The 25509-nt window shown below is 44.7% G+C and overlaps 2 protein-coding genes across 4 annotated transcripts in view; one reads left to right on the forward strand and one right to left on the reverse strand.

Moving 5' to 3' along the window:
- The window catches only part of FBXO11 (F-box protein 11), a 69042-nt gene extending 64905 nt beyond the window's left edge, over positions 1 to 4137 (forward strand). For both annotated transcript variants that reach the window (XM_048296199.1, XM_048296198.1), the window contains exons 20-23: positions 706 to 813; positions 2098 to 2206; positions 2624 to 2722; positions 2801 to 4137. In XM_048296199.1, coding sequence (XP_048152156.1) covers positions 706 to 813; positions 2098 to 2206; positions 2624 to 2722; positions 2801 to 2930 — 446 coding nt within the window. In that variant the 3' untranslated portion in view covers positions 2931 to 4137. The remainder of the gene's footprint in view (positions 1 to 705; positions 814 to 2097; positions 2207 to 2623; positions 2723 to 2800) is intronic.
- On the reverse strand, positions 1 to 18893 carry MSH6 (mutS homolog 6). 2 transcript variants are annotated; one of them, XM_048296197.1, is made up of 11 exons: positions 18666 to 18893; positions 16518 to 16720; positions 13891 to 14066; positions 10172 to 12710; positions 8609 to 8874; positions 7947 to 8064; positions 5684 to 5773; positions 4985 to 5139; positions 4621 to 4820; positions 4154 to 4260; positions 1 to 1341 (listed from the first exon to the last, which is right to left on the reverse strand). In XM_048296197.1, the coding sequence occupies exons 1-10, from the start codon at positions 18872 to 18874 to the stop codon at positions 4179 to 4181; spliced, it is 4038 nt and encodes a 1345-aa protein (XP_048152154.1). In that variant the 5' UTR covers positions 18875 to 18893; the 3' UTR covers positions 1 to 1341; positions 4154 to 4178. The 2 variants fall into 2 exon arrangements, with proteins under 2 accessions (XP_048152154.1, XP_048152153.1); XM_048296196.1 differs by lacking the exon at positions 1 to 1341 and having other exon boundaries at positions 4104 to 4260.
- Positions 18894 to 25509: the final 6616 nt, after the last annotated feature.

Raw genomic sequence — 25509 nt, forward strand, 5'->3', positions numbered from 1 at the left:
TTTAACAGTGATTTTTTGCAATTTTACTGTTTAATCATTACAGTTTCATACGTCTTGCATTCCATTCCATTTCAACTAAAATTGCATTCTTGAGTTTTCTCCCATCTTTCTTTCAGAAGAAGCAAGTTTTCTGAGAAGAACCTCTAAAGGTGTTGTTTCAGTGTGGTGGGGGGGAAGGATAGGTTGCTGTCAAGAGCAGTCCTGGACAAATGACTTGGAAGACACGGGTTACTGATAAAAGCTAAGAATTAAAGAAATGAATTTTAGGTGCCCATCTTGAGAACTTTTTAAAAAAGATATTTTAAAAAGGGTAAGGTATGTGCACAAGAACTTTCAAATGTACATGAAGATGACAGCTCTAAGAACCCAAAAATCATATCCCCTTTGAAAATGTACATGATCATAGTACCATTATATTATCAGTTAAACTAGTAGTGTGTTGTTCCTCCCAGAAACCATGCATGCCAGCTGTAGCTCTTTGAAAGGATTCAACAGCAGCACTTTAACCTTAGTTTGGTAACAAATTACAGTGCAGTTTTGTAGCTGTGTCATTTGCCTTTCTTCCCCTTGAGTTTATGATGGCTTGAAAAAAACACCAACCAACCAACCAAGCTGTAGATCACGAGAGAGGTACCAATGCACAACCACCAGGGATTTAACTTTGCCACTCTTTTTTCTCTCCTTTGTTCCCCTGACCCACTAAAGGTATTGAAATAACAAATCATGCGACTGCAACATTAGAAGGCAATCAGATTTTCAACAACCGCTTTGGAGGTTTATTTCTAGCATCTGGTGTCAATGTCACGATGAAAGGTGAGCCCGAGTCCTCCTGGCTTGTGTTTGGTCATTTGTTTGGTGCTGGGTCTTGGGTTTATCGTACCCTTTGGGGCTCACAGTTGGTACCACCTTAGGCTGAGTTGTGACTAAGGTTCAGGTGAAGGTAATGAGCCACATTAAGCTGTGTTAAGATTTTTAGACAGACACTTCCAGAGGTAGCTTAAGGCTTTGCTGTCATATTAAAACTGTGATAAGCTCTTCTCTCAAAATCACTTCTGAACTGGTTCCTGATCTTTGGCCCATCTCAGACTTCTGAGTTAGTACAATGGAAGGTCTTTTTCTTGCATATCCAAAAACAAGTGCCCAGTAAAGAAACATGCCTCACTTGGCTTTTAGGATCTAAAAGCATGAATACTCACAGTCCCAAAACACTTTTTTCAGAAAATATGAACAGTTTACATACATAAAATTCTCTTGTATGGTGGGGAAGTGTGCATGAGACAGGAGCCTCTTGGACGAGATGGGAATGATGGTTTGAATGCCAGACAGCTCCAGGAAGTTGTTCTAGAAGAAAAAGATTCCGTTTGCAGGATTTTTACATATTTGTCTGTGTCTGTTAAACCTTTTCCTGTGGAGGCTTTGCACCCCTTAAAACACAAGCTCTGGCTCTCTGCTTCCCAGCTCCTGGGCTTCCTGATGGCATCAGTCAGTGCTGTGATACTGCTGGGAGCGGGCAAAACTTTTTGAGGTGCACTTTGGTACTAGATGGAAGATCAGGTAGTTGAGTAACAGAGCAGATTATCGAATTCACTGTACCTTGGACACATCTTTGAAGTACTGGAGCTGGTCAGACCTAATTTCCACTTCCACTGTGTTGGAAAGTACCTTATTCCTAAACTTTGCTGAGGAAAGAGCCATCCTTTTCCTCTTTCTAAGGGATGTGTAAAAGGCCTTACACTAAATGAGAGGCTTTCAAACATTGGGTTTCAAGCTCCTCAGCAGAAAACCTAAGCCTGCTAGGAAGGCTTGTGTGTCTCTAAGCATTTATTAACAGCTCAGTTCATAAAGAGTATTCAAATAGAGGCTATCAGGTATTTTATGCCACATGTGCAAAGAGGAACAAGTGTTACTTGCTTCAGGAGTGCATGGCACTCTGGGCATGTGGGCATTGAGGATTTTATATGCTTAAATGCCAGAACTGAAATGTAGGTAGAGGACTAACTGTTCCTAATGGGCCCTTTGCTTCAATGCCTCAAGCAAAAAGAAAAAAGGTCATTGATCCAGCTGTGATTAGTTCTGGATTTTTTTTCCCCCCAACAGATAACAAAATAATGAACAATCAAGATGCCATAGAGAAAGCTGTCAGTAGAGGCCAGTGTTTATATAAGATCTCAAGCTATACCAGCTACCCGATGCATGACTTCTACAGGTAACAGGTTCTTTCCCGTCGCCTAGAGTAAGGCTTTCCAATAAACCCAATTTCTCTTCCAGCAAGGCCCCTACAACAGTTGCTGGGTGTCAGTGAATACACAAATGTGTGCTCTCAGCTGCAACAGAAGAGGACTAAACAAGTTCCCATTGTCTGGAATTAACTGTGGGGCTGAGGAAAACAGATTGTTTCTGTAAACCTGAGCCCAAGGGGTTGCACAGCACAACTGTATTTGCTACACAAGTAACAAAAAAGTGTGCTGTGAAATCCAAGTTCATGTAAAATTCTCAAACTTTACAGTCCTGTGTACCCTCTTCCCTTTAATGCATAGAATTCTGCTCCTCCACCCTCCTGGAGCACTTCCCTTGAGAGCTGCTCAGGTTTTGGTACTGCCTAATGTGCTGTTTTTCCCTCCAGATGTCACACCTGCAACACCACAGACCGTAACGCCATCTGTGTGAACTGCATCAAGAAGTGCCATCAAGGACACGACGTAGAATTCATTAGACATGATAGGTACGTTTCCAGCAGGGCGTGGGGCTGCTCCAGGAGCAGGAGGGAATGGCCACTAAGAGCTGTCTCTCTGTGTTGTAGGTTTTTCTGTGACTGTGGTGCTGGAACACTGTCCAATCCCTGTACGCTCGCCGGAGAGCCTACACATGATACAGATACACTATATGACTCTGCTCCACCTATAGAATCTAATACATTGCAGCACAACTGAATTCCTTTTCAGAGAGAAAGTCCTGCCATTCTAATATCATAACTATTAAAACTTTTCTTTTGGAGGAAGTTACACTTGCCCATTTCTGCAGAAAGAGACTGTATTAAAGCGGATGTGTGAGGTGTTGACACTATGGAGCTCAACCTACCAAAAAAGAAAGTGGCAATATGTTGACTCAGGATAACAGAACTGGGCGTTTTAGCATTACTGTGTAAACAAAGACTTTGAAGGGACAGAAGTGAAGAAAAATAAGCTGCAATTTTGTACAGATACCAACTTCTGAGAGCTGGTGTTTTTACAAGTAGCATTGAAACGCAGTCCAATTTGCAGTAGTACTATTCTGTAGACAAGCAGCATTCTTTGTTGCTGCCTTTATGGACATGGGTACCAATTGCTTTTGTAACATGGTAAAAATGTGAGCTAGCACTTCTGCATTTCTTTTGATTTTTTAACATTTATTCAGATTGAGAAATATGATTTTAATGCTTTAATCTCATGTAGTTTGTTTCTAATTTCAAGCAAAAAATCTTATTGTACTTGAATGTGTCCTGTTTTGTTAGCACACCTAGACTTGCTGTAACTGTACTCATGTCCCAGTATGTACGTTCTTTCTATGAAAGAGAAAACACTAATCTTAAATTATATCCAGCAATTTTTCTGGTGTCCTCTGAAGTTAGAATAATCTCCTCCCCTGCCCCAGCAATAGTCTGTACTCAAACCACCCTAACAAAAGAAAGGAAAGCGAGTGTTTTAATGAGACTTCCTAGACTATAATGCACTATAAAACAAAGTACCCATGTAACTAAGTTTTGTGAAAGAAATTTTACTATGTTTTAAAGTACGCAGTAGAAAGTCTCCTCAAAACAGTCTTGTACTTTACTCTGTTCATAGTTTTTTTTGAACAGTCTGGACATTACTTACATAACCTGCTGGAAATCACAGCAATTTCCTGCTCTAATGAAGCTGAGACAAGTATATATACAGCCCTATACAGTTTCATAGCTTTTTTCCATTTATGTGTATTGGTGACAGTGGGTAATCAACAGCCTGAAAGTGTATGCATGTACCATAACATCTAGACTTAATATATTGTGGAGTACTCAATAACCATTATGTAGAGGGTAGGTATGAATTAAAGGGTTTAATTTCCTAGGAAAGACAATGGAAAAATGGTCATTTTTAAAAAATAAAGTTTATTAGATCATAATGTTGTCTGCTCCCACCTTCTTGAGAAACCCATGCGAGTTCCTAAAGCCGGTTGATCATCGCTGTGAGTTTCCGAACTGCGTTTGCATCACTGGTTGCTCCATCCACCACCTGGCACAGGTACCTGAGGGAAATAACCACCTTTACTGACATGGGGCACTGAGGGGTAGAGCTTAAGATTCCCATTCCTGCAACAGCTTTCGGAGATACGGGTGCTGGGCCTGGTGTAAAGGCTGCCAGCAGTGTCCCTCTATAGCACCTCTGTGTGCAAACTCAGATGGGCACAGTGGCCCAAGGCTTAAAATACTGCTCATCGTATCTGCCCTCCCATAGTACCTCCCTCCCTCCCTCCGAACATCTGATGTTCACAAAAGTAATTGTAACTGCCCCCTCTTGCTGTGACTGAGCAAAAGCCACTGCCCAAATGTTAAAATGGATGCCTGTAAACCATTTGCAACTTAGGTACAGAAACCCAGGACCTTACCTAAATACTCTAAGTGAGAGGGTTGTTTTTTCAAATTCTTTGGCTTTTCTGTGCCCCTTCTGAATGACATCCTCTGGAATATCTGCAAGTCTTGCCGCATTGAAGCCGTAGCTCTTTGGGCAGGCTCCTTCAATGAACTTGTACAGGAACGTAATTGTTTCCTGACTTGGATCTTCACTCTCATTTTCAACCATGCATGCCTGGGAAGAGCAAGTCACAAGTCAAGAGTTTGCAATACTGACCTGCAGCCTAAGAAATGCACGAGACGTCATGTCCTGTTCTCAAAACACCCGTGACTCGGGGCAGGAGAGCACAGAAAAGCAGGGCAAATCCCACAAGGGAAATCCCATTGTCACACACGTACCATGTGGCCCAGGCGCACAGCCCCGCTGTGGGAATAGTCCTCCACCAGGGAGTGGTAGTGAGTGGAGAACAGCGTCCGGCACCGGATGCTCTCCGCCAGCTCCTTCACCACCGCGCTCGCTATGGCTGTTCCGTCAAACGTGGCTGTGCCTCTGCCTGGGGACACAACGGGACAGCGTTGGCACACTTGGGAACACGAGTGGCACAGTACTGTCAATCCACAGTTCACATGCTGCTGGAGAGACAGGCACCCTGAAGACACGTGCAGCAGTGCAGTTGCAGTGTTTGTTTTTTCCCCTCCCCACTGTATGGAGGGCAAACAAACAGCAGTGAGGGGTGAGAGCCATCTCTGGGACGTGAGAGAGTATTGGCCCCATAACAATCACCCTCCTCTGCACTGCAGAAACAAGATGTTCATGCTCTCCTGAGGTTTGCTGCAAGTAATTATGCAAAGGAAAAGCAGGAAACCACAGCTGGAAATAGGGTAATGATGACTGAGGGTGGGAGGTGGTGATGGGTTCCCAGGGCACCCAAGATGTGTTTGTTAGAGAGGCTGAGACACTGACCAGTTAAACACCAGCAGCATTAAGATGAAACTGGCCCTGTGTACTTGGCTGCCATTCAGACAGCCTAAAAACCTTGCAGCCAGTCTTTAATCTCTCAGATTTAGTTTCCATCTATTACAAAATAGTCTAATTACCCAGTTCATCCACGAGAACAAGGGAATGCTCTGTTGCATGCTGGAGAATGCTGGAAGTCTCACTCAGTTCAACAAAGAAGGTACTTTCACCTTTAAAGGAAATGACAAAAAAAAAAAAAAAAAGGCCATTAAGTAGTCAGAGAACCACAACTAAAACCTCATTTAATCTGCACTACTATCTTGGGTTAAGCTAAAGTGAAACTCAATAGCAAACTGAAGATGAACAAAAACATCACACTTTTTTTCCAGTGTGAAAATGGCAGGTTCCCATTTGCCAGAAAAAACAAGTTTTGGTTCCTTTAGAGTACAGGTACAGGCACAAGCACAATTAATTTAAGTTTTAAGGGCAACACAGCTGTTTACTTTTAATAGCACCAATCAAAAGTACCAACTGGACAAAAAGAGGGGCACAAAGGATACAAGATGGGGAGAATTTTTTTCCCTTTTGTAGTGGTTCTTGCTCTAAATGCACAGGGTAGGCCTCAGGTGTGTGTGGCTTTCCAGTAAAAAAAACAAGCAGAAAGTCAAAGACTGAGAGACTGGAATTACTGGTTTGGTTGTGATGTCATGAGGGAACTATTTGGATAATAAAGGCTTGATTTGTATGCACTCCCCTTGAACCAAGTATGACAAAAGCAATATTCTGCTGCTAAGGCTTGAGCATCTCATGGGCGTTCCAGGAAACCAGATAATACAAGGCCCGAAATTTACACCTGAAATTAGCAGATTACAAGCAGAAGTATACAATTATTCACACCCTTACACATGATAAAGCCACACTTAAAAAGTCAGGATTTACTAGTTCTTTGTGGGGTTCATTACAAATAATCACAAGTAGCAGCAATTACTGCCATTTATTCCATTAAAGGAAAGCATTTATTTCCTGTACTCATGCTGCACGAGCACTGCTTTGCTCTAACCTAAGTTTTCCAACATGAATTATTAAGCAATGTCCACCAATCCTAATTTTCTGCGTTTATTTAAAGAAATGTCCAAGATTTAATATGTTTTAAACAATATTTAAGAATAACCATTTATTATCTTTAGAAAATAAAGCCCTAAAATTGTACAGGCAATTTAAAAACTGCTTTACTAAAAAAATTAACTTCATAAAAGTCCTGCTGACATCCATTACAAAGTGACTGCCATGGAACAACTCTGGCTGTGCTTTCCTATCTACACAGTGTGCAAACAAATGCATCAAGGACAGATTTCAAAGCTCATTCTGTGACGTGTTCACCCTCACAATCTGAAATATTAAATCAGAAGTATAGTTCTCAGCTAATTGAAAAAAAAAACCTGAAAATGCTACATTTTGCTAGACCATCTCTCATGAAGGAAGGGCAGTTCTCATCTCTACCATAAGCACTTAAGTATTCTTCCACACTTTTGACTCCTTCTTGTACTGAAATTAAACAAAATGGAGACGAGCTGGGCAGAGAAAGCCTTAATAACATTCTCTAGCTGCAAAGAAAAGCCTTGATTTGGGGAAGTGTAAATATTTTTTTTAATTAAGAACTCTGAATGATTCACTTCCAAATTCCTTCTGTGCAACGAGTTCAGTGGGCTTAACTCCTTTCATATTCACTGACCCACATTTTTCAGCAGAGAGATCACAGAAAATCTGTGCCCTCCTTAAATGAGCAGCAACACTACTCTTCTTACCACAATAATTTTATTTTTCTAGGCCAGTGGCGCTTTGCCCACCACCACTGGCAGACTTTCCCTTTCCAATTGTCGTGTCATCCTCCACTTGTGTCTTCCCCTCCATTAAAGCAACAAAATACTCTAACTACTGCTTCCAAGAAGGACACCTGCCCCTCTTACTCATCAGAAGAAATCAGATTTCAAACATAAGGCATTCTGATTGAAACAAGGGACTTCTAGTCCTTGCAAAAAGGTACAAAAACAACTCCTGTGCAACAGCTGCCCAAACATCACTGTCCTATTTCAGAACACTTAGATATCAATGTGAGTAGAATATAATCAATTCTACAAAAATATTCCTCAGCCTTGCATCTGGCTGGGAGTTTGGCTTTTAGTATTAAAATTCATTAAAAAGTGATCTTGTGTGTCTGTCAAAAATAACAGACACGCAGAGACAGAAACAAAGAAACTACAATCCTGTCTCCACTCTGAACAACAAGAGAGAAGAGTGCCCACCCCTCCCTGCAAAATACTGTTCCCTTTCCAACCTGCCACTGGGAGCAAGAGCAGAACGTTGGCGGCACCAGCCCTTCGTGCAGCTGTGTCAGACACTCACCGGCCATGATCCTGTCGGAGGCGCCGAGCCGCGTGAACACGCGGTCGATGGGCGTGAGCCTGCAGGCTTCCGCGGGCACGTAGCACCCCAGCTGGGCCATGACCACCAGGAGACCAGCCTGCACAGCAAACAGGCACACACACATTTTCACTAGTGCTTGCAGCTTCAGCTCCTCACACACAACAAGGGCAGGAAGCTGTGTTTCCCCTAAAACAAGGACTGCAGTACATAAAGCTTCCTGCTGCTTTAACAGCTCCAGGCTGCAGCAGCGTCATCTCTGGCAGGACTGAACCACTCTGAAAGCCTTCAAAACACAAATTACCACAGCAAGCAGTGTTTACAGAGCAACCTCCCTGCTGATGTCTAGTTTCAGCTCATTCAACCTGCAGAAGTATGTTTGGCAAGATGATACCAAGTCCTGAGACTTGAAAAAGATAAAAGGTACTCTATCACTTCTTCCCAACCACTTTTCCTAGGAGAAATAAAACTTGTCCTTCCCTAAAGTAGAAAATCTGTCTCAACATGGGCATTTTCTACCTGCCTGTGCAATTGCTGCACACCCTGAAAGCCACTTCTGGGACCTCCTGTGATACCCATAATAGCCAGGCCCTATAATTCCCTTACCCAAACCCCAGGGGTACCCTGGAACACGTGACAATCACCTGTCGCATAAGCGTAGATTTGCCACCCATATTTGGGCCAGTTACCAGCACACAGGAGGCCTCACTGCTGCTGCCTTCATCCTTGATGCCAATTACGATATCATTGGGAATAAAATCATCCCCAAAGAAAGTTTTTGTGATGCACGGATGGCGGGAATTTCTAAGTTCCAGGAAGGGAGGAGCATTTTCCACAGGCAGCAGAATTACAGGTCGGCACAGGGGTCCATCACCACCTTGACTGTAGTGAGCAAGGGACATCAAGACATCTAGAAAATTAGGAGAGATTCCAGTCAGTCACACTTTCAAATTTCTTCATACACTGGAATTCATTTACTCATTGAACATTAATTTTGTAGACAACATTTTCTATTTCATTCCATTTTCCTCGTAAGGGAAACACCCAAGTAGCACTCCAGAACAAGTAAAAGCTGAGGTATTTCCACTGCCTTTCCTCATTCCTTCCAGATTTCTACGGCTATCAGGATAAAAATCCTCCCCTCTAGATTTTTTCGTTTAAAAGTCTTTAAAATCCACATCATTCCACTTCGGAAATGCATGTATAAAATATTATTTTCTTACCATTTTTTCATTTAGAACAAGTACGGAGGAAATCAGCTTTTGTGACGGGAATTACTTTGTGAAGAATTGTAATTCTGCTTGAAAGTGGCCAGAGGAAAACCATATAAATATTAAAACTCTGTTGGTCCAGCAGAAAACAAATCCCCTCAGTTAGCTGAGCCCTGAGGTTCTAAAAGCTGATCACCTATGAAATGACTTTTATGACTTTTAGAGGCTTTATGTACACACAGTACAGCTGAGCCTGGACATGGAATTCCTCTCTGCTGGGAACCAATTCAGCACTTGCCCTGGGCTGTGGTGTAGCTGATGTGACTGCTTCCCAGCTCTCCCAGCAAATCCATTCCCAGCCAACACTCCCTGCCTGCCTGTCCTCCCTTTTCTGCTCTAGTGGCATTCAGAGAGTGCTTTCATTTTTCCCTGGAACAAAGACATCCCAGAGTGCCTCATCTCAGCAGAAAATCCACAGGACAGAAGTATGCCAATCCTGAGAAGGGAATACAAGAGTCTGCTCTATCCCAGAAATTTAAGCAAGGAAATCTTCTACTAGACTACTTTCTCCAAGGCTTGACACTGAGCAATTTTTTATTCTTAAGGGCTGCTGAGAGAGCAGCCTGCTCAGATGGAAAGAAGCTTACCAACAGGTTAGATTTTTATACCTCCATTTAATAAGAAGCCACTAATCCATACACAAGACTCTGGAAGCAGTGAGGCCCATGAGGCTATGCTGAACTGGGAGAAATAGCTGCACACCTACAACCGCACAACAGGAATGAAGAAAGAGTTTGCAAACATCAAGGCCCAGCAACTGTTCTGCCATTTAGCGACAGGAAGGAAACAGGGAATCACTGTTAACTACCAAAGCTGTTGACCACAATCAAGAGTTTTCAACCTACAAGTTAAAAGCTGGCAACAAGCTTACCCAGATCAGATTTCATCACCACAGGGGTAGTCTTACTGTGTGCCAGAACGAGGCAAAGCTCTTACCCAGCACAGCAATGCACTCCACAGCTGTCTGCCAGTCCTTGCTGTTCTTGTCGAAGTTGTAGAAGAGGCGCCTCATGCAGTCCTTGAGGGCGGCGTCGCGGCGCTCCTCGGCGTTCACCATCGCAGCCAGCATCTTCTCAATCTCCTTGGTCCAGTAGCGCTTGTATCCCTTCCTGCTCGACCTCAGCTCGTATTCCTCGGGCAGATTACGAGATACAGCACTTTCTGGGATTTCCATCTGGTACCGGTTCTTGCCTGTCCCCCAGTACTGCACAGATTTGAACCCAAGCAGCTTGCGTTGCTTATCCAGGTACTTCTGAAGATCTTCCTCGACAGCTTTGATATCCTGTAGTGCTCCATCATAATCGGGGTCAAAACCTGCCTTTGGGGTAATCACTCCTGTCTTCCGAGCCTGGTTGTGATCAAAGGCAGTGTCCCACCTCGTGAGCTCTGCACTCAGGTCAGGAAAGCGGCCATCGGGATTTTTGGCCTTGCAGGTGACCAGCTGCTTCAGGACTTTGGATTTGAAGTCACTGGCAACCTCCTCCATGACATCGACAATTTCATTCATTACTTTAAATCCCTCCAGGGCAGACAGGAAGTCAGCGATTTTCTTTTTGCTGTATTTGAGTTCTTCATAGAAGATGGCCCTGCTGTCAGGATGGTTCTGACTTTTGAGTGGTGACCCAATGCTGTGAATTTTGCTGAGCAGCCTTTCAAGGTCAGGCAGTTTCTTCAGGTGCTCACTGACTTCAGACATTTTATCTGGCACTGCCAGGAGGTCCTCAACAGCATCCAAACGATCGTTGATGGATTTAGGATTACAAAGCGGAGCGCAGAGCCACTGCTTCAGGAGTCGCTTCCCGAATGGTGTACAACAAGAATCAATCCTTTCCAACAAAGTACCTTCTGTGCTTCCATTGGTTCCGTTCTGCAGGACTTCCAAGTTCATCAGGGTGACTCCATCCAGCACCATCCGCTGGCTGGTTCTGGCAAACAAACTACTTGAACTCACGGTTTTTGCAGTAGTGATATCCACAGGGACATATTCCTCGAAGTTCGCCTGCGATAACAGCTCCTGATCAATCAGACATTTTTTGAGATAGAAGACACATCCCCCAAGAGCTGACAAAGCTAATTCACTGTTTTCACCAGGAGTTAATCCCAGGGAGTCACTTTCTGAAGTCAGAGATTTGATTACAGAGGGCAGAGAACATCCATTTTCAGAATTCTGCTTCTCCTTGAAATATCCTTCCTCAAGAAGGACTTTTAGTGTTTTAGATGCATTCCAGAACTGGGAACCCGAGGTCAGCCCTTCCTGAATGCAAGAAACAAGCGAGCCCTTCAGTATCTTCTGTGTGTCCACAGACAGGTTCCCCTTCTCAAACAGCACCTGCACAGGAGTGTAATGAGCTACCAAAGTCCTAAATCTGGAGCAGTGACGGTCGTCTGGGAACTGGCCAACGTGGAACTTGCCCACGGAGGTGTCGACAAAGCAGACCCCGTACACGCGCGTCCCGGCCGAGTCATCCTTCTCCTTCACGCACAGCAGGAACTTGCTGTGGTTCTCGGAGGGGTCGCAGTCCATGACGCTGTAGGTCTGGGTTCCCTTGGTGATGATCCTGCAGATTTCCCGGCGCACCACCTTGTCAAACCTGGTGGAGTGGCCCGTTGACTTGCAGCGTGCTTCCATCATTTCGGGCGTTTCCGTCTGCTCCACGCGCGCCACCTTGTAGCCCTTCTGCACCAGCACATCAGAGAACCGGCCAAATGCAGTTTCTGGGAAACCTGAGTGGGCCCAAGTGCCCTTCATAAAGATCAGGCCCAGCTCATTCACGCCAGTGACTGCATCCATGTGATACAACTCATAGAACTTTCCAACCTTGTAGCAAATCACAGCATCAAAGTTTTGGCTTTTGAGCTGCCACCACCTCCGCACCCCCGGCGTGCACTTGTTGAGATAATCCTCAGGCACATACAGAGTACAGGGGTCGTAATCAGGGTCACCCTGGCGCCTCCTGTGCGCATCCTTCCTCTTCCCTTCCTGCAGCCAGTCAAGCTTTTCGTGCTCCCACACTGAGAAGCCACCAGTGCCTCCACTGCTAGCATTTGCTTGAGACTCAAAACTTTCAGGTGCTGCAAACGATGTCAGCTTAGACTTGGCTTCTGAGGAGACTGTTGGGGCTCTTTTGGGTGTTTCAGAACATTCATTTCCCAAGCTACTCCTTTTAGCAGGCTTTTTCACCTCTCCTCTCTTTCGTTTAGAAGGGACTTTTACGGGGCTCTCTGCAACACTCTCTGCCTCTGTGTCAGAAGACTCATTTTCATCCACCCCACTGCTGCCTTCCTCACTGCTTGCTGCTTCTTTCCCATCAGGCTTGAACTCCACATCAGAGCCATCGTGGTCACTGTCAGAATCCAGCACTCTCCTTCTCTTGGCTTTTACAGCACTTTCCCTGCTCATCCCTCGCTTATTGCTTTTCGCATCCTCCTCACTATTGCAGTCTTCACTGTTGCCCGATGCATTTTCGCTCATCTCCTGGAAAAATAATTATTGTATCTGTAGATAATTCTGGCTACAAAGACACTGCTGCATAAAAAAGTGCAAAAATGTGCAATAACGCAGTAGCTATGATACTTCAAGCAAGAGAGAGCAGAGCCCCAGCCAATTCCATTCACCTTAACAGAACTCAGGTTTTTTCTGGATAACTAACTGCTACTGGCCAGTGGCATAATTACTGTCACTTGTGTTCTTTAGAGTCTCATTCATTACTGTGCATATGTGATGCTGATGAACAAAACACTTAAAACTGCACAAAAAAGAATATGGCATGTGTAGGAGAAAGAAAAGCAACTCCATTATTTGCCTTTCCAGCCTCAAACTTTAATAACTCCAGTGACAGCTCTGGAAAACCAGCAGTGGAGGGACTGTAGTGAGTACAAAGTGCCACTGCACATAACACAGTGCCTGGAGTGGCAGCTGTCCCTCAGGGCACTGTCACACTGGACACTGAGTAGATGAGGAGCTAAGGGAAACCACCATCCCACTGACAGTTTCCTCATACCATTTGTCTCCAAAGAGATCTATTCCAAGGCATATGGTGCTACTGCAATAATAGTTCAATCAACCCAACACAAATACAATACAATAAAACATCACTTTTTAGTTACTCCACCAACAGACTGGTGTTAACAGTGCGAGAACTGTTATTTTAGTGCTACCCGACAAGATGAGGGCAGGCTCCAAAAATTCAATTTAATGCCTTAGACAAATACTCAAAAAGCTAGAAATTTGTACATTATGACACACTAAAACTTCAGATCAAACTTAGGGCAACTTGGACTATGAATAGCAGATAGAGAAGATAAAACGATGCACCAGAAAAAAGCATTTCTGAGTGAAAAAGTAGGTCACCAGGGAGTGATGAGTGAAGAGAGTCAGAGAAATAAGGTAGATTCTGGGGTCAGTCCTTACCATACAGAACACCAGAGAGATTTGTCTTTCCAACTAGAAAAGATGAGAGACCGGAATATGACCTGACAACACAGAAGCAGTACAAAAAAAGGCATATGGATACATATGTGTGCATGGTTAACGAGGAGATAAGCTGTGATTACTGTACCAGAGAACTTCAGGATATTCCGTCTTTAGTTCCAAGTCACAGCTTCTAAGTTCTAGCAATATTTCTGAAAATGACAGCAATTAAGAAACATTTTACCTCCATTTCTTCCTCTTCCTCCTCCTCTGTGTCTGAAGGTTCATTGCATACTGCCAGTTCAAGCCTCTTGGTTTTATCTTTGTTCATGGCATCGTCTGCCAACACCATGGCTCTTTTAATTTCAGGCTTTGTGCTGTAAAACATACCTCCCTTCATTGTCTCCCCATCTGATGAACCTGTAAAAACCACAGATTTGTTAGGAACTGAAGGCAGTCTAGCATTTAGCCAGTGTTCATAGTTCACTGTTAAATGTATTCAGATAACTAACATTCTGTGCTGTTACCAGCCATTCCCACCACATCTTAAATACAGCAACCTATCACTCACTCAGCCTGATAAACTACCCCTGGGGAAAGTATACACATTCACAAATGAAAAGCCTACCCACAGGAACACTTGAAGAATGGCTTCTATTTCTGTAGCTCATTAGCACATGTGAGCACTCCTAAGCTGAGCTCTGAACACCCTCGCACTGTAGTTAGTGGTGAATTTAACACTTCACACTGGCAGTGCACACAGACCTGGCTGAGACCACAGGGCTGTTTCAGCAATGACAGGTAAGTTCAACCACTGAGTTAACTTCACTTTCTAGGCACAAGCCACCTGTGGCACAGAGCTCTTGATGAAAGCTCTGCTGGCCTCCAAACTGCTGCTGTAAGTGCAGCCAGGCACCCAGCCCCAGCCCATTAGCCAGATTAGCTGATGGCCAATCGCACTGGCCACTCAGCCTGACACTGCAGGGCAGCGAACAAAGCCTGCTATTAATAACTGCTCCATTCCCTCATCCTCCTGCACAGCCCCCGAGCACCACAGCTCCTCCTGCCACCACCTGCACACAACACAAACCCAAAGCCAACCAATCTGCAGACTGATTTCTAAGAAGGACAGGTCCTTTTTCCCCACTCTCGTGCATCCCATTATCCACCACTACCAACTGAAGCTTCAGCTCTAAGCCAGTGGCAGACAAAAGGCAGCTAACTCGAGGAGGACAACTACCTCTCAACTCAAACAAAATTCTTACAATCATCTGGGAGTTTGCAGTAGCAAAGCAGGGAGTTACAAGTAGCTGTTCTACAGCAAAAAGGCAACACATTAACAACCCAGATTTCCCTTTTAGTTTCCCAAATGCAGTGAGGCAGTCTGAAGATATTTTGCATTAATATTAAATGCAACTGAACAATGGGAGGAAGAAAATCTCCTCATATACTGCACACTTAAAAGTGCAACACTTGCATATATTCACTTAATCAGCTGCTGTGCATCTCCCACTTCTTCATGCCCACCTGTCAGAGGCCCTGTGCAGTCTGTGTTTACTCAGGTACAAAAAACAACACAACCCAAGAAACTTCTCCGTTTTCTTACCCAAAGACTCTAACACTCTTCCTTTGTATACAAAGATGGTTTTTGTTTGAATTTTAAAACAAACCAGGTATTTTAAGTATTTTTACTCTGTTCTGCATTCAACAGTTTTTCTGTGGATGTATATCTGTGCTTAAACCTCTTTTTGGCAATTTTCTTTCGGTAAACAGATTCGTTCCCCTTAACTATAGTTGCTTCTAAGTGACCCTGTAAGCTCTTAAAATACTTTGGTTCTTTTCAAACACTTTCAGGAAAGACACACATAAACCATGGACCAATTTACTTGCAATAAATTATGCTAACACTCATGGCAAGAACATTACCATTTTAATTTAAAACTATGGCTGAAGTGCAGTACACTGAAATGTAGCTACATGATCATGAGATGGAACTCTGACTTGGAAAAAGGAAGAAACTGTTTAAATTCAGGTTTTTTTCAGTGACACAAGCAAATCCTACAGGGTATCAGAAATACTTTATTACATATGAAGTAATTGATTGACTAACAAGACAGTTTACAGCAACATGATTTACACATGACAGGTTACAGCCAATGATTCAGTTTTCAGCAGCAGTAAAATCATGACTAAAAGGGAAAAACAGATTATGATTATTAAAAAGGTGAGGTTTATTATGCAAAACGTTAATTCTTGGTTATATTTGATTTTCACTAGTTAGCCAAGTCATTTCTTCAATACAACAAACACCAACTCTGCTCTGTAACTACAAGCACTGTCCTCACCAACACTCAATTCTCAAGTTATATATTTTATTTACAAAATCATTGGATTGCTTACAAGAACCACAGCAGAAGTAATTTTATTTACCCAGTATCTTGGGCCTAGCCTTTTAATTCTGGACAAACTGCAGTTCCCAAACAGCTGCTTAAAAACTGGGTTTCATATTCCTAATATTTTAAGGATTTCAGGGCTAAAAGTGGAAACACTGGATTTATCTTTTAATTACTTTGTATACTAATGGGAGAAATAAAGGAAATACCTTTAAAACATAAGCAAGCTTTAAGTTTGCTTAGTTAGTTGTTCTAATCTAATAAACAAAAGGGCTTAGTGTCTTGTTTCAAGAACTGTATAAACACAAATGTACCTGCAACCCTCAAAAACTTGTCACTTAGAAAGCACAAAACATGCTCAATTCTGCTCTTGGTTTTGCTGCTCTTTATGGAGAATAACATATCCTATATTCCAAGACTGTATTTCCAAAACAAGTGGCACATTTCCATTTTAAGAAATTTTGTTTCTATCTCTTACCTTTATATGGCTTCAGGTATTTAATACTGATCCAACCCCTTGTAGGGCTGTCATCAAAGAACTGCACATGGATACGAGTGGATTTTCCTTTTCCTCTGACTATTGTTCTTTCAATGGGGTGGTTGTAAATGAGACATGGCCACCAGGGATAACCTTCCATCTTAGCCCACACCAAGTCCCCAGGAGAGTACTCACAGGACACACTGCAGAGACAACAAATGTGTCATTTAAGGAACACAGACATTTAGAGCAGCTCTTTGTAAATGTAACTGCACACCACTGCTGAGCATTTTGCCCTCTTATGGTCTTGGAAGGCTCCCAGGGGGTGCAACCTGGATCACACAGTTCTTCCATACCACCACCAACATGTCTCCTAAACTTTTTTGATTTGCTCCTCCAAGTTCTGCTGGATCCCCACAGAGCTAGAGCTTTATCATAGAATGGTTTGAGTTCAAACAGACCCTAAAGATCATCTAGTCCCAACCCCCTGCCATGGGCAGAGACACCCTCCACTAGACCAGGCACCATCCAACCTGGCCTTGAACACTTCCAGGGATGGGGCATTCACAGCTTCTCTGGGCAACCTGTACCAGAGTCTCACCAACCTACCAGTAAAGAATTTCTTCCTAAGATCTAATCTAAACCTCCTCTCTTCAGTTTGAAGCCATTCCCCCTTGTCCTGTCACTACATGCCCTGTAACAAGTTGCTGCCCAGGTTTCTTGCAGGCCTCTTTAGATACTGGAAGGTGCTCTAAGGTCTCCCTGGAGCCTTTCTCTTTTCCAGGCTGAACAGCCCCAACTCTCTCATACTGTCTATACAGGAGAGGGGCTCCAGCCCCCTGAGCATCTTTGTGGCCTCTTCTGAGTTCACAGTCACAGAAGACTGGCTGAGATCAGAAGGGGTCTCTTGTCCAAGCCCTCTCCTCAAGCTGGGCCACCTACAGCCATGTGTAACCCAACTCTTCATGCACTTAAGGGAGAGGGAGAGTACCTGGGTCCAACCAGACCTTAACTAAAAGATTGCAGACTAGGTATTATGAATTATCAATGTATATAACTAAGACAACTTTCCCTGGAGAGACTAATTATCAACCAGGCACCTAAAGGAAAAGAGTAAGACTTAAAAAACCCTCAGGCTACAAAAAATGAATAAATAGAAAATTCTGTCTGCACTGCAAAGCATCTGATGCAGCTTCTATTTGTTTCCCATAGATTTCACCCCACTGCCACACTCCGACAGATGTGTGGGATGGCTGGGATACTCCTGCAGGCTGTGGCCCAACAACCAGTGACACTCACTTTGCTGACACGTAGGACACTTGCCATCATGATGTTCAGCCCAAGAGAGACATAGAGCTCCCGGAGCGGGTCCAGCAGAGGGCAACAAAGATGGTTATGGCAATGGAGCATCTCTCTTACAAGGACAGGCTGAGGGAGCTGGGCCTGGTCAGCCTCAAGAAGAGATGACTGAGAGGGGACTTCATCAATGTGTCTAAATATCCAAATGGGGGGTTACGAAGAAAATGAAGCCAGGCTTTTCTTGGTGGTACCAAGCATTAGGACAAGAGGCAATGGGCAGAAACCGATGCACAGAAGTTCCACCAGACCACAAGGAGGAACTTCTTGACTCTGTGTGTGACTGCGCACTGGAACTGACCGTCCAGAGAGGTGGAGTCTCCCTCACTGGAGGTATTCAAAACTGTCTTAAAACAATCCTGTGCCATGTTCTGGGATAACCCTGCTCGAGCAGGGAGGTTGGGCCAGATGTCCCACTGTGGTCCCTTCCAGTCTGACTCACTGTGTCATTCTATGCTACAGCACGGAAAGCAAATTTAGCGCACGAGTCAAACACTATTTCCAAACAGCAAAACCAGACCGCACGCCCCCGTCCCCGCAGGTGTCCCGTTGTCCCGCCCGCCCAGGCCCGCCGGGAGCACAGGCCGCTGCAGGCGGGCCCCGCGGGCCCGGCCGGGCACCACATCCAGGGAATGGGGAGCGTGGGGGAGAAGTGGGGCGGCGACAGGGCTACGACACGGACAGCCCGAGGCTCCCTCTCCGACCGCCGGCGGCTGCAGCCCCGTCCCGCCTCCCTCTCCCTCTCCCCTCCCGCGGGCCGCACTCCAAGGCCTCCCCCGTCCCCGCCGGTACCTGGGGGCCTTGGCGGCCGCGCCACCCCCCGCGCCCTTCACGCCGTTCTCGCCGCGCCGCGCCGCCGCTCGGCCCGCCCCGCCCGGGAGGCTGCCGGCGGCCTGGAGGCCGTTCCGCTCCCCCGAGGAGCGGCGGCGGCGGGGCTCGGTGCCGGCCGGCGGCGGGGCGGCCTTGGAGAAGAAGCGGAGCAGGGTGCTCTGCCGAGACATGGCCGCGGCGGGAAGCGCGGGCCGCCCTGCGCGCCAAAGCAGCGCCACGCGCGCGCCACCCGCGCGACTGGCTCCGCCCCCCCCCCCCCAGCTGTGGCGGGAAACGCTGAGGGACGGGACGGGGCTCGCCCGGCCCAGCCGGTCTGTGCCCATTGGCCGTGGTGCGAAACGGGGAAAATCTGAACGTTTCCTTAGGAAAGGACGTTCTTTGGCGTTTGATCTTCGCATGCTTTCAAGCCTAATCAGCAGGAAAGGAGATTTAAGCCGTGAAACAGCAGCTAACAAGCAATCCCTGAGTGATGGCCAGGTGTCGGACAAATTACCTGTGGGAAGAGTTACCTTGTTAAGGTTTAGGGCTCGAGGTGTTTCAGTGGTCTCCGACCTCGGGGGAGGTTAACAAAGCTTGGGGAGAAGGATGCGCTGCTGATAATGGACATAAAGAATGCAGAATTTATGGGCCGCAAGGACATTTGGCAGGACCCCAAAGATAAGGAAGAAACTAATAAAGACAACTCAGCAGCTGTGCTGAATCAGCGCAAATTGGGTAAAAGGCAATTCTGGCAGGGGGAGATGGTGACCACCAACTCACGGCCATGGACCCAGGAAACCCATGGACCCAAAAGAAGAGAAAGACTGAGTATGGGACTAATCAGCAGGAGAAGCGAGAGAATCATTAACGAGCAGAAGATAGAATACTAATGAATAAGAGATTGTAGGAACCCAGAGTGCCGAGAATATTTCTCTGCCTGTTTTTAAGGGTTCTTACCCCCCTGAACAACACTGTTTTAGCCTCCAACCTTGGAAAGAATTACCAACAGTCAGACAAGAGCTAGAAAATACGGTGGTGTGAATTAGGTGATAGATTACTATGTAAGATTGTCACAGGGTGAAAATTTAGAGGTTTTGGGCTTCTCTTTGTAGTAAATAGATAAGAGTAAAAAATATCAAAATGGAGGATTCTTGTTGTTCTCTAAACCTTCTTCTTCTACTACTACTTCCTGTTCTGCAGTAAAAGTAGTTTGGAATGACTGGATAGAGAATTCCACAGTTCCTAGACGTGTTACTGAATAATTGGTAGGAAAGTGAAAATAATGTAGGTTTTTAGTAGCTATTGGTTAAAATATCTTTAAAAGACTGTGTAAATCTTGATAGAGAGCCTTCACTCCTGTTTTTATGTGCTCTATGCTGTACCTGGGTCACGCTAGTGGCTCTGTTCCTCTGATAAGACTTAATAAACAACTATCTGGAAGCATTGAAACTCCAGGAAAAGCCTCAGTTTATCTTTGAAACTCCTTGCAAGGACTTTTAGAAAATTCTCTCCCATCAGGAGGGATTTGATTTACGGCAGGGTTCAGTGTCAAGAGAACTATGTAACCTGTAGCCAATGAACATAAAAGCCTTTGTTTGCTAGAATGTATAAATATTGAAAAGTTTTGGTAGTCATCATGCTGGCACTGTGGATTTGCCACCCAGCACCCCTTTCTATGTGGAACTGTAAATAAATCAAATACCTCAACTCTGTGTGTGGATTGGCATCTCATATACCAGGTCAAAGAACCTATTTTGGCACAACAGCCTTCCAAGCCCTGCTCCCTGCCTGCCATGGGGCCACAGTGCTTGTTATAGTTAATGGTGTGACAGCATGAGCTGGGGCCTTCCCACAAAAACATCCTCAGGAAAGGAGAAGTTGTGGCACTGGCATCAGACAACTTCCCTCCTGCCCTGCAGCGCTGTGGTGGGAAGAGGAGAAGCTGGTACATGACTGGAGAAGAAGCTTGGACAGCTACCGGCCCCACTTCCCAGCTGGTTTCACTGACAGATGCACAGCAGAGCTAAGAAGTGGCAGCTAAAATAACAGGATCTCTTCCTCTGCTCCTCCTATGGTTTTTGGGGTTTTTTTTTTCCATATTAATTGGTGAGGCTATGTCCTTTAAAAGCAATTTTCTAATGCATTATAGCACATGATGCACATGGTGTGATCCTTGGGGCTGTCCTGTGCAGGGCCAGGAGCTGGACTTTGATGATCCTTGTGGGTCCCTTCCAGCTCAGAGTATTCTGTCGTTCTGTGACTCTGTAATACAATTGCATTTCATGGTTCTTGACTGGTGTGCTTGAGACACAGACCAAAAATAACAACTAATTTTTATCAGCATAAATCCACAGAAAAACTATATGCTGTCACCAGACGCTTGTTAGCACAGCTTTTTCTTTCACTAACATTGCTGTTTAACATTTCAAGCCAAAGCTTCTCCTTCCCTTCTGCACAACTGTAGGAGAAAAAGCCTCAGGTGCTCTCCCACCGCCAGCAAAAATGTGGAACTGCAAAGCAGGGCTTTAACCACAAGAGGTCATGCAAATCCAGCTGATACCGAAGGATTTTGAAAGCATGTTCCTTCTAAAAGAACTGGTTCCTTTTAACACCAAAGCATAACTTCCATTTAACTTGTCATCTATCGCATTCGGAAACAATTTGATGCGTTCTCTCCCTCAAACCGAAGTACAAAAGCAAAGGCGTTTTGTTTCCTGAGAAAACTGCAGCGGATTCCACTGCACGTGGCCTGTGAAGTGTTTGGAAGTGGAACATGCTGCAGGATAACCCTCTCAGCAGGTGTTGCTGTTCCTATCAAAAACACTCACCAGAATGGTACCCGCACAAGTGTTTGGGAGGCTCATTTTTGTCAATTTTTTGCTGTAAATAGGCAACACAATTTAAATTTTTCTGGAAAATAACAGTGATCATCCATCTGGCAGGTAGAAGCAGGGAGATGGGCTGAAGCAGGAAGGGGTAAAACTTGTCACAGTGCTGAAAGCAACCCAGTTTTAAAAATAAAGACTGTTTTGAACAGACTCCAGATAGATTCTCCCTGGAGATGACTGTTGTCTGTTCATATGAGGAATGGAGATGACAGGAAAACATGAAGGGTCATCTGAATTTGGTGGCCTCCTGAGCCAACATGGTATGAGTGCCACAGCAGTCATTTTATTGTTGGGGTGGAATTTGGTAGCCCTGGGGTTTCTTCAGGCTGGGACGAGCATGAGTAAGTCCTGGTGGCTCTGCTGGAAGAGGGACGAGTTACTGATTTGGCAACACTGTAGATGTCTCAAGAAGACTGCAATCCTCAGACTTTACAGACCACATGGGTGATGTGGTCTGTAAAGCTTGGGTGTTGGGCCTGGTAACTTTTTAATTAGTCCCATTCCATGATACCAGTTCTCCAGGTCTAGGGTGTCACTGTGTCTGTGTCTGGGCATGCCTCCGTTTATGGTGACAGCCACTTAAGAAATGCCACACTGGAAATGCACCTAAGTCTGTCATTTAGAAAATCTAGATCCAACATCAGATTCCATCCCCAAGGTGGGGTAGCTCCACACTTTGAGATCCACAAAAATGTAGAAATTAAACTTTGCAATATTGGGTTATTGCATACCCCCTTTTCTCTGGGATCAGTCTGCGGCAAACAGGTTACAGCAGTTACCAGATAGCTTTTGTTATGCTGTTATCAATAGCAAGGGACTCATTACACACTGGAGACCAACCCCAGCTGGGTACTTAAAAGCAGAGGTGTGAATTGTTGTGTCAGGCTGTTCAGGAAGTCCCTCCAGATCATTTTGTTCTGTCATTTATATGTGTGTGTGTGTATTTATATATTCATATCCATAGATAGATAGATAGATAGACAGACAATCTTGTAGTTTCGCATATAGCAGCCTTCATGGATGTAGCCTGGGTTGTACAACACCCATAGCTGATGCCAGTGGATTTGGACAGATTTGGCAGAGTGTCTGTGCTCAGTTTATCAGTTTTGGTGGATTCAGCAGGACTGTGAATTCTCTGGAGCTTATCAGTTCTTGGCAGACACGCAGGTGCTACTTCTTGGCACACACATCCCCTCTCTTCAGCCTGCTTGTTTCTGGTGCCAAATTCTCTGTCCACACACGTGCCTTGTAGAGCCATTCACACTAACTCAAGCTGAGGGGGGTTTTAGGACAGGGTCTTCATCTTCTCCCTAGTAAAATACATCATTCTACTTATTTTTCTCAACAGGGTATGCTATAGAATAATTAAGACATGGAAGTCTGAAGTTGTTTGATAGGAGGCTACAAAAGGTGTTATTGCTGAAAACTCTATAAAGGAGTCTGTCCTCCTGCCTTTTGTTAAATTTCCTATTTTTGAAGAGAAAGCCATCGGGAATTATTAAGCTGCTGTAGTGCAGACTTTACACCCAACTCATCTGAACACCAAAAAATGCTGTATTTATCATAATTCTTTTCCTCTCTCTCCCCCTGACAATGCATACGCAAATACTCCCACACAGCCCTCAACCAAGCTTTTTAGCTCCGTAAGTGGTTCTGAACATTTTCCATTCTAGAAACACTGGAAATGGTGAGGATTTGTCTTTTTTCAAGATAATACCTCAAAATTTTTGAAACCGAAACAACTTTGGCTATACCTGTCTTTTCTAGATTATATAGTGACCCTCTGCTACACATGGGCTTTCATCCAGAGTTTAGAATAATTCATGTCTATGTTGTTAGTTGCTGGAATAAGGAAAATGCTAACAAGGTAATTTTTTCTTTCTGGAAAAAAATAAAATCATGTATATCAAGAAGGATACTTAAAACAATTAGTACAACAGAAAAGCAAAGTGCACTTGAGGCCAGGAGACTGGTTGTTTATCTTCTGTACTGTTTGCTATCTCTCAATATTCTTTGGAAGATACATTTAACGGGAAAGTAAAGTCATTCCTCAGGGGAGAGGTCTTGCTCTTGAAGTTGCCAGGTACAGTCAAGAGCAAATTGGTGAGGCCTAGGGAGCAGCAGGAGCAAGGCTGCTCCTGGCACATGCAGAGCCCTTGCTGACCCAGCTGATGCAGACTCCCTGCTGCAGCTGATGCAGTATCTGAATCACAGAATGCCCTGGATTGGAGGGCACCTTTGAAGATGATCTAGTTCCACCCCTCTGCCATGGGCAGAGACACCTCCCACTAGTCCAGGTCACTCAAAGCCCCATCTGACCTTGCTCTCTTTCAGGGACGGATCATCCATAACTTCTCAGGGCAGTCTGTTGCAGTGTCTCACCACCTCTGAAGTAAAAAATTCTTCCTTATGTCCAATCTAAGTGTACCCTCTTTCAGTTTAAAACTCTTGTCTTGTCACTGCAGGCCCTGGTAAAAAGTCTTTATCTTTCAAGTCCTTGAAGTTTTGAAAGAGAACAAACAAGGTTTCCCTGGAGCTTTCTCTTCTTCAAGCTGAACAACCCCAATTCCCTCAGCCTTTTTTCACAGGAGAGGCGCTCTGGCCCTGTGAACATTTTCGTCCTTTGGACTTGCTCCAACAGGTCCCCCTCTTTCTTGTCCTGAGGACCCCAAAGCTGGATGCAGCACTCCAGGGGAGTCTCAGCAGAGCAGAAGAGAACCATCTTTCAACCTGCTAGCTGCACTTCTGATGCAGGTTGGGTTTCTGAGCTACGAGCGCACAAAATGGGTCATGTCCAATTTTTCATACACCCTTATTCCCAGGTCCTTCATGGCAGGGCTACATCCCCCAGCCTATACTGGTACTGAGGATTGCCCTGACCCACGTGCAGGACCTTGCACTTGGTCTTGTTGAGTTTCATGTGACTCTCATGGGCTTCAAGCCTGTCCAGATCCCCCTGGATGTCACTCTGTCCCTCAGGCACATCAGCTGCACCACTTGGCTTGGTGTCATCTGCAAATTTGTTGCTGCTGCACTTGATCTCACTGTCTGTGTGATTGATGAAGGTATTAAATACCGTCGGTCCAAAGTCTGAGGGACACCACTAATTCCTGGTTTCCACATGGACATTGAGCTGTGTGGACAGAGCAGGGTGCTGATCACCACAACAGCCCCAGACCAGGCGAGGGTGGTGGATCAGATCCAGGGTCAATCCAAGAGGAAGGGCTGCAGGCAGGCACAGCTGCAGGGAGCATCACTCAGGCAGGGGCTAGGTCCTCAAGGCAAAAAAACTGTTGATATCAAACTTTTGAAAGCTCTTCAGACCAAATTTGCTAAAAGAGTGTATCTGTGAGAGTTAATGTCAAGAGCAGTCTAGGAAATTTCACTTTGGTGTGTGTTTGAAGCACCAGCTATGTGCACTACACTGCTCTATGTGTCTGCTGAGCTGAGTGACAAATTTGATTCCAGAGCTAACAGAAAGCTTTTAAAGTGAGAGCAAACAACACAGGTCTAGCTATTATAGGTAGAATTTTCTCATTTTGAATAAGACTGTTAGGGTTTTATCAATCCATTATTCTTTGGTTGTCCCACTGTGACAAATGTAACAATTTTCACTTTTCTCCTTTATCATAAACACATTCTCTGAAATTTTTTTAGTATCTTTTGTAGTCATTTTTGGAATAAGACATGACTGTGGACGAGGATCGTGGGATTTAACTGGTTTTATAGGGCTGCTGCGAACACCCAGTAACTATTAAAAAAAGTGAAACTCTGGCATGAAATGAACTCTATTGCAAATAGCTTATGGGGAGTAGAAAGACTGCTTGCTTTGATTAATATGTGTCCTTTCTCTGAGGCTGACTTGAGCTGCTTTTGTCTCCACAGAGCTGAGGTGATCAGGGCTAACCTAAGTGCTTTATAGGCCTTACCTTGGTGAC

This window comes from Corvus hawaiiensis, chromosome 3 (assembly GCF_020740725.1).
Source record: "Corvus hawaiiensis isolate bCorHaw1 chromosome 3, bCorHaw1.pri.cur, whole genome shotgun sequence".
NCBI lineage: Eukaryota > Metazoa > Chordata > Aves > Passeriformes > Corvidae > Corvus > Corvus hawaiiensis.

What these genes read in the sequence shown, in the direction of transcription:
- MSH6 (XM_048296197.1), bottom strand. Translation starts at nt 18,874, where the DNA reads ATGTCTCGGCAGAGCACCCTGCTCCGCTTCTTCTCCAAGGCCGCCCCG. An exon ending in AATCTACGCTTATGCGACAG is followed by an intron (nt 8,065 to 8,608) that starts GTGATTGTCACG and finishes TTTGCTGTGCAG; the next exon opens with GCTGGTCTCCTGGTGGTCAT. An exon ending in CTGTGCGCCTGGGCCACATG is followed by an intron (nt 4,821 to 4,984) that starts GTACGTGTGTGA and finishes TGCTCTTCCCAG; the next exon opens with GCATGCATGGTTGAAAATGA.